At 46.3% G+C, this 8,513-nt stretch overlaps 1 protein-coding gene across 1 annotated transcript; it reads left to right on the top strand.

The window, feature by feature from the left end:
* Positions 1-2,912: 2,912 nt before the first annotated feature.
* Positions 2,913-8,506, top strand: NUBP1 (NUBP iron-sulfur cluster assembly factor 1, cytosolic). The gene is made up of 11 exons (XM_085074869.1): positions 2,913-2,985; positions 3,065-3,166; positions 3,285-3,421; positions 3,621-3,689; positions 4,231-4,263; positions 5,135-5,225; positions 5,406-5,560; positions 6,646-6,756; positions 6,878-6,980; positions 7,685-7,768; positions 8,339-8,506. The coding sequence occupies exons 1-11, from the start codon at positions 2,958-2,960 to the stop codon at positions 8,389-8,391; spliced, it is 966 nt and encodes a 321-aa protein (XP_084930995.1). The 5' UTR covers positions 2,913-2,957; the 3' UTR covers positions 8,392-8,506.
* The last annotated feature ends 7 nt before the right edge of the window (positions 8,507-8,513 follow it).

Here is an 8,513-nt window from a genome sequence, read left to right as displayed (position 1 = left end):
TCCAAAAGCAGGGAAAGCCTGGCAGGCCTTGGGCTAGAATCAGAGTAATAAGGACAAAGTAAGATCCAAGTCTTGCTTTCCAGAGCATCAGGAAGACAGCAGACACATTGACATTTTTAGTAAATATTGCCATTTGTGTGATGGACCTGTCCGTTGATATTACCATCAGTCTGCCTTATGTGGGGATAGAACTGGATCAAAAGTAACCAGAAATGCCATCCTAAAACACTCTAAAGCCTGGTGTTCGCCAGGAGAGCCTCACTGGCTCAGAGGAAGAGGAGTGCTGAGGAAGAGATTCACAATTCCTTTTTGGTGTTTTTTGTGGGGAACATTCTATATAACCTTGGGAATGGGAAATGATCTATTGGATCCAAAAGAAAAATATCTGGACACATACCTCAGTTTCAAATGTGGAAAGTCTTGCTGACATCAGTGAATCTAATCCATATGTTGGACAGGAAGCACAGACCTAAAGTGCTGTACTGGGCTGTGGTCTTACACCAAGCCAATTTTTTCAAGGGCAAGGTACAGCATGAATTTCTCAGATATGTCTTACTGGCCAGTTCCTCCTACCACAGACATTTGAATTTGCTTAAGCATTTTACTCCACTTCCAAATAGCATTTTATTCATTGGTTTCCCATGCAAGGTAATTACAGAGCGGTAAGTACAGGAGCTGTACAAGTATCCAGTGATGTTGAACTTTTACCTGAGGTAAATATACTTAAAAGCTTCTCAATTACATTAGCTAAATGTATTTTTTGATTTTTTTTTCTAGGTTTTGTTTGTTTTGGTGGGTTTTTTGGGGGGTTTTGTGTTTTGGGTTTTTTTTTTTTTTGGTAGATGGACAGTTACTGATTTTGTGTTTGGTTTGGGTTTTTTTTTGTTCCCAGAGTTTTCTTTCCAAAAAGCTTGCAGTCATTGAAATGCTGTGTTCTAGGAAAAGATTATTTTGCAGCATTTTTCTCTCAAAAAGACAGATTTAACAGCAGGATGTCCTGGTACCTTTCCAAATATTACCAGATACTCTTTTCTATTTCCAAGATGAGACCACCTCCAATAATAACTTAAACACTTGTATGTTAAAACAAACAAGTTTCGGGACTAATCAGTCAGAAATGAGAGTACTTGAGATTCCCAACTGTGCTTGGATCAGGAAAATACCCATTTTACAGCACCCTCAGCCAAAGCATGAGGAGGAGGCTTTGTAAGGTGGAAACATGGAAAACCACTGCCTGGCCTGCCTTTCTCCCTAGCTGGAGTTATCATTGGTGTCTTTCCAACTGGACTCCATGGCTTTACTCGTGTAGCGGCTATTCTGATGGCTCTTGCTGATGGCTGGGACTTTGAGCATCACAAGAACTTTATCAGTAATGGGAATGTGAATGGAAAGGTGAATAGATAGTCAAAGGGCTTGGAAAAAAGTTTCCCTCCTCTTAAGACTAAATATGGGTCTGGGGTTTAGAGTTCAGTTTGACATAGACTGGGAGAATTTTGAGGCAGGAACTGCCTTTTGCTGAGTGTTGGTGAGGTGCTGTATCCCTAGCACGACTCTCTGGGGCAGTCACAGGTTACACACACAGCTCCCTGTCAGGTGCATTGCCTGAGCTGGGGGATGAGCAACACAAGGAGTAACCACTGATAACCTCTAATTCAGTCCCTAGGCTGTGATGTTACTAGTGGAAGAGAGGACAAGGCTGTGCTCAGGTAGCCATGGGAGAGACAGAGAGGGAGCAGTGACTGGGATAAGGTGGCCAGGAATAGGGTCCAGACTGCATCACAAGCTTGTGCACACTTCCTTGGTTTGGAAAATTATTTTATTGTTTTTTACGGACCAAGAACAGTGACTATCTAATTGCTCACAAATTGATTGGCAAGTTAAGGCACTATAATCCTCCAAATAATTGTACCCATTAAATTAATGGAAATTGTCTATCAGCATGATACAGAATTAATATACTCCGAATTGCCATGAAATACCACAACAGCGCGATTTTACAGGAATGATACATAATCTCCTGGGTACGAAACCTGTGAAGCACAACGGTGAAGTGCATCACTGTGTAATGCTTCCCTTGGCAGCAGGACAGCGCTATGCCGGGAGCTGGCTCAGCACCGGAGCCTCCCCTGGAGCTGGCTGTCCTTGCAGCGGCCGAGCCCGGGTACGGGCACAGAGCCCCGGGTACGGGCACAGAGCCCCGGTACGGGCACACAGCCCCGGTACGGGCACACAGCCCCGGGACGGGCACACAGCCCCGGTACGGGCACACAGCCCCGGGACGGGCACACAGCCCCGGTACGGGCACACAGCCCCGGGACGGGCACACAGCCCCGGTACGGGCACACAGCCCCGGGACGGGCACACAGCCCCGGTACGGGCACACAGCCCCGGGACGGGCACACAGCCCCGGGACGGGCACAGAGCCCCGGGACGGGCATAGAGCCCCGGGACGGGCACACAGCCCCGGGACGGGCACACAGCCCCGGTACGGGCACACAGCCCCGGGACGGGCACACAGCCCCGGTACGGGCACACAGCCCCGGGGTTCAGCTCCGCGATGAGCTGGCACCCGGAACACCCAGGCTGCGGTACCAGCATGGGTCCGTGCCGTTCCTTGTCAATTGCTTCAGCCTAGAGCCGTTCTAGTGGAGAAATTCCACCTTGGCTGTAAAAGCCGCAGTCAGAACTGGATCTGCCGCAACTCATGTACCGCCCGGGCCCCGGCGAAGGTGCGGGGGCTGCTCGCAGGCCGGCTGAGCCCGCGGCACAGCCTGCCGGGGATCAGCGGAGCTCCCCGGGACAGAGCTCCTGGGGGTGTCACCAGGGCTCTCGTGTTGTCACCAGGGCATTGCGGGTGTCACCGCATCCCGCGGACCTTCAGCGGCAGCACCCCCTGGCGGCGGCGGGTACCGCGGCCCGAGGCCCCGCCCCGGCGGCGGCGGAAGTGACGCAGCGCTATGGCGGAGGCGCCGGGCGCACCGGAGGGTGAGCGGCGGGGCCGGACGGGGCGGGACGGGACTCCCGCCCGCGGCACTCGCGGCCCAGCTCTCGCTGTCCCTTGCAGACTGCCCCGGGACCGGCAGCGCCCAGGCGGGCAGGGCGGCTGCCTGCCAGGGATGTCCCAACCAGGGGCTGTGCGCGGCCGGCGCGGCCGGGCCGGACCCGGGTGAGTGCAGCGGCCGTGAGGGGAGCGGCTCGGCGGGCAGCGGCTCGGCGGGCTCGGGGCTTGCGGGGCCGGCTCGGGAGTGCGGTGTGGGCGCGCTGACGGCGCGGTGTCTCCGCAGCGGAGGTGGCGGAGCTGCAGGCGCGGCTGCGGGCGGTGCGGCACACGGTGCTGGTGCTGTCCGGCAAGGGCGGCGTGGGCAAGAGCACCTTCAGCGCGCTGCTGGCGCACGGGCTGGCGGCCGACGAGAGCAAGCAGGTGGGCAGCGGCGTGGGGAGAGCCGGGCGGCGGGGGCCCGGAGCGGGCAGGTGCCTGGGGGTAGCGATCGTGTGCCCTGCTCGTTAAGGTTTGACCTTCCTGTGTGAACCGAGCGGGTTTAATTGCGTGAGATCGCCTTTGGAGACAGCCCTGTGCCACGTTATTTCCAGTGGGGCAGGTTGGCCGGTTTGTTTTCCAGGTTGCTCTGCTGGACATAGATATCTGCGGGCCATCGATCCCTAAAATGATGGGTCTAGAAGGAGAACAGGTAAGTGAATGCTCAAACGTGTTGTTGAAAGGATTGCTGCTTATTTTTTCATTAGCATATTCAGGCTTTATGAATCTAAAGCTTATAAAAGGATTGCATAATGGGAAATGTGGGGCAGTGGGTAGGGAAGTGAGGTGAGGTGGAGAAGTTCAGCAAGATATATTTTGTAAGAGTCACCTGCTTTCAGGATGTGCAGTTCTGCAAACCAACTTCCATTGCATATCAGCCACAATGCTGACAACTTAAAACTTGAGTAGTATTAGCATGATGCACTGTATCAGCCCTTGAGTATTTCATATAAATGTATAAGTCCATATAAAAGTATATGGAAGTTTATATGGATAAACTTCCATAGGGAATGAACAGTTATTGTTCAGTGGAGATCTGGTGCACCTGTAGTTTTTACCTCAGCTGCCCCAATAAAGTAGGATTGTCCCTGCAGGCAGGAGAGCTCTTTACCCAGGTTTGACTTATGCTCAAGTTTTTTGTAACAGCTGTATTTATTTCTACTGTAACTTTTATGTATCACTTTAATTTTCAGGTTCATCAGAGTGGCTCTGGATGGTCTCCAGTGGTGAGTTGGTGCAGCTGTTTCTGAAAGTTTATTGGGTGTGTTTGGGTTGGCCACCGTCTCTACAGTGAAAAATGAGTGAGGGAGGAGCAGAGGACACTCCTATTCATTCTTTTTCTAATTACTTAAATATCCAGGTTCTGTAGAATCTAGAGATATAGGACATGGAATCTACAGAGTGTATATGTTCAGATTCTATAGCTCTCTATAGCTCATATCCAAATTCCATAGACTATAGAGAATGCTACAGAATATATATCCAGATTTTATAGAATATAGAATAGATCTGTAAAATATGGATGGGTGTTCTACAGAATCTGGTTATAGACTATATAGATCAGAGTGTTAAATTTCTTTTGTTGATAATAGTAATACTGTATTTTTGAAATAGTATTATTATCTTCAGTTTACTGACTTTCCTACTATAGGCAATAAGTTACTAGGGTTTGTTATTTTGGGGTATCATGCAGCTGCGTAGTGTGTCAGCTTTCCTGTTACAGCCAAGAAGTATGTTGCAACCAAGAAAAAACATATTAATCTTTAGAAAATGCAGAGAAGGTTTTGCAGGAGTGTAGGTTGTGTGAAGATCACCTGTAACATGCACACTGTTAGGCATCTGGTGCTGAGAGGAAAAGCTGCTTTTTTCCTTACATTGTCTCCTGTGATTCCATAAACTGCTGTAACAACTGCATTTTTTGAGTCTTAGTTGTTGAGTGTTGCACAAGAAGTGGTTTTTAATGCCCTGTGATAAAAGACAAGGTCATCTGCCTTTTTTTCGTTAATGTCTTCCCCCTCATTTGCTTTTTCTATAAAATAAAGGTTTCAGAGTTGGTTTCTATCTCTTCACTGTTCTGTTTCTCTACTTCTCTTTTAGTATGTTGAAGAAAACTTAGGTGTCATGTCAGTGGGGTTCTTGCTTAGTAGTCCTGATGATGCTGTCATCTGGAGAGGACCAAAAAAGAATGGTATGTATTGAGTGATTTCAACAGTAATCTACATGAAAGATTTAAAGTAAATATATATTATATTCAAGTAAATACCATGAGCTTGTTAATAATGTAAAAATAGCATAGTAAGCTAAGACTCTGAAATTTGAAATACAGGAAGATACCTTTTCTCTCCCACATTCTCATCCTATCCTGTAGGGCTGATCAAGCAGTTTCTGCGGGACGTGGACTGGGGTGAAGTGGATTACCTGATTGTGGACACTCCCCCAGGAACATCAGATGAGCACCTGTCCATCGTGCAGTACCTCAGTGCCACCCGCATCGATGGGGCTGTCATAGTCACCACCCCCCAGGTACAGACCCACATGCCACTGGGGAAGCATCATGGCAGATAAAGTCAATCCTTGGGTTCTAGGCTGTTGATTTCACAGAATCGCAGGGAAATGGCTTTGTTGTGTTGTGCCTGCAGCTGGCTGGTTTGTGGGTTAGGTGGGTGTCTCGGTGGAGCTGGGTGGGGACCCAAGTGGGTTACTAAACCACAGAGCAGTTCACAAAAACTGTTGTGAGCTGTGTGGTGAAAGGAAATGCAGTGTTTCACTTCCACCTTCAGAATCAGAGTTCACATTGTTGTGGATCTGTAATTTACTCACCAATGGCTTAATGGTCAGAAGAATGCCCATAAGAAGCTTCATTTTTAAGTGATAAGCTGTGCACTCTTTGACACCTGTGAAGTAGCCTGTCACCTGCAAGTGACCCACCAAAATAGGCAGCTTTGTCATGTGCATTTTTACAAGAGAAATCAGCCCCTGGAAAGCTGAAACTAAAAACACAGCCAGTTCAAACAGAGGTTTTGTGTCTGGTTTGGAAAGGAACAGGAGATCAAACTAGCACAGGACATGAAGTATTTCCACAACAGCTGAAAAGATAACACATGAAGGAAGTGAAGTGATGAGGACCATACCAGAGAAGTGGTGAAGGAAGAAGGGAACAGGCAAATGAATGAGGTCACGCACATTGTGAAAACTCTTGAGGAGAGGATAAGATAGCTCAAATTTAATTTGAAAAGAGGTAACAAGGATAAGCCCAGTAGCTCTTGTCCTCACTCTGTGAAGAATACCAAGCGCTCTTCTGTAAACTGAAAATGTGAAAAAGTTTCATTTAAAGAACCAAAGATAGGAGATAAAACAAATATAGGTGAATCTACTAGAGTCAGATTTCAAACCGGAACTACATCCAGTAGGCTTGAACTACAACCTACTCTGGTGCTACTCAAAGAATTGTTGCTAGAGCTTGTAGCACAGGTTTGTGTTCCTAAAAATATTAAGACAGCAGTAATAACCCATTTTAAACTCTCTTCAAAATAGCTCTAAGGAGGTAACAGAATGGATTCAGCATGAAACATTACAGTTGAAATATGACTGTTTGCTAATATTTGTAGGAAGTGTCCCTTCAGGATGTTCGTAAGGAGATCAGCTTCTGCCGCAAAGTGAAGCTGCCCATCATAGGTGTTGTGGAGAACATGAGCGGCTTTGTGTGTCCAAAGTGTAAGGTAAGGCTGGCTGTGTATTACAGGGTTTGCTTCCTTGACATTGCTTGTGTATCAAACATTGCTCCAAAAATGCCTAACTCTCAGAGTTGCAAGATTTTAACTGATCTTCATGTTGTCCCAGAATGAATCTCAGATCTTTCCCCCGACTACTGGCGGTGCAGAGAAGATGTGCCAGAACTTGAATGTTTCCCTGCTGGGTAAAGTGCCTCTAGATCCACAGATAGGTAAAGTTACTTATTGCACTGCACTTAAAGCTAGTTGCTCCTCCTACACTGATGTCACTGCTGGAAAACCTTGCTGTGGGCACTCAAGTCTCTTAGCTACATATCCGCTTCTAGATAGAGTGGTTTTTTTGTATCAAATGTCACTGGAATTATGACATAGCATGATGTGGAATGAAGGAAGTGCTGGGGTAATTTCCTTAACCTGAAACTTAATCTTTCATGAGTTAAGATTAGATGATGCATCTCTTCATCTCTGTAGTCACATCTGAAATACAACATGTCTTTCTGTTTGGTGTAATCACTTGGAAATGTAGACTGGATAAGATCTTAACCACTAAAAAGAAGAGTATTTTTATATATTAAGCATTAGAACTACTGCTTTAACCTCACTGTCATTGGCATTGCCCAAATTCTCTTGTGGGTCATGAGGAGGTTTGTTTCTTTGCCCACTAGCTGTTACCAATTAATACCTGAATTAATGACATCAAGGAACAGCTCAGTACTCCCAGCTGAAGGTTTCTGCTAGTGCTATTCCTCTGTCAAACTGTACACTGTATTTCCAGTCCTATTACTCACATCAGGACTTCCTAAAAGGAATAGATGCAGGTGGCTATTTGAAAAGGTGTAACTGGAACAGGATAAAGGACAAAAAAAGCTCACCTTTTCCTGTTGCTTTGCTTTTATGTTTTTCTCTGTCCTTCAAGGAAGAAGTTGTGACAGAGGCCAGTCTTTCTTGGCTGAAGCACCCGAGTCTCCAGCTACGTTATCTTACAGGAATATCATTCAAAGTGAGTCTGAGAATCACTGTGCAAATGAATCCCCTCGGTTCTGAGCACTGCTGCAATATACGGAGGTGTTAAACAGACTTGTGTTATTCTGCTATAAATCATAAAATCAGGAGAGGTGCATAGCAATTGTGAAAGTAACAGGTGCAAAGACCATGTTTGCTTCTGAGCATCACTTCTGGCTGGCTTTTCAAGCAATAACAGAATTGTACTGGATAACTGGTTTCAATGTTTGACTTCAGAGAATTCAAACTTCCATTTTCAGAGAAACCTTCTGAGGCTCTCTAGCAGGTGTGTGGGGGGATGCTGACCATAACTCAGTGGGCTGCAGCTGACTGATCAATGCCTCCACTTCTAACAGTAATTGCACAAAAACCCCTTGTAAAAACTCCCTGAAGAGCTGGTGTTGTGCTGTTAAAAAATACAGACAGCTGGGAAATTCCTAAAGCCAGTTTCAGTGTAATGAAGGCCCAGCTTCACATATTTGTATCCACAGGGGACAGATGCAGCAACAACAAACTCCTGATGTACAAGTGCAATAGAATTTATATTACTTTTTCTCCATCTTTGCAGGAATTCAGGAATACTGTGAACAACACCATTTTCAAGAAGAAAAGATAATGTAATTTGTAAATGGAATAAAAATGTAGTTCATGCTTGATTACAGAAAAGTAACTTATGCCTTGATTTAATAAAGGAATGTATTCTTTTTGTATACTGCAAATAAATTCTTAATATAAATGCTCTT

This window comes from Lichenostomus cassidix, chromosome 14 (assembly GCF_008360975.1).
Source record: "Lichenostomus cassidix isolate B80296 chromosome 14, HeHo_3.0, whole genome shotgun sequence".
Taxonomy (NCBI): Eukaryota; Metazoa; Chordata; class Aves; order Passeriformes; family Meliphagidae; genus Lichenostomus; species Lichenostomus cassidix.
Note: the sequence above shows the minus strand (reverse complement) of the source record. Positions and strands in the feature narration are given on the sequence as shown.

What these genes read in the sequence shown, in the direction of transcription:
- NUBP1 (XM_085074869.1), top strand. Translation starts at nt 2,958, where the DNA reads ATGGCGGAGGCGCCGGGCGCACCGGAGG. An exon ending in GGCGCCGGGCGCACCGGAGG is followed by an intron (nt 2,986 to 3,064) that starts GTGAGCGGCGGG and finishes TGTCCCTTGCAG; the next exon opens with ACTGCCCCGGGACCGGCAGC. An exon ending in TCATAGTCACCACCCCCCAG is followed by an intron (nt 5,561 to 6,645) that starts GTACAGACCCAC and finishes TAATATTTGTAG; the next exon opens with GAAGTGTCCCTTCAGGATGT.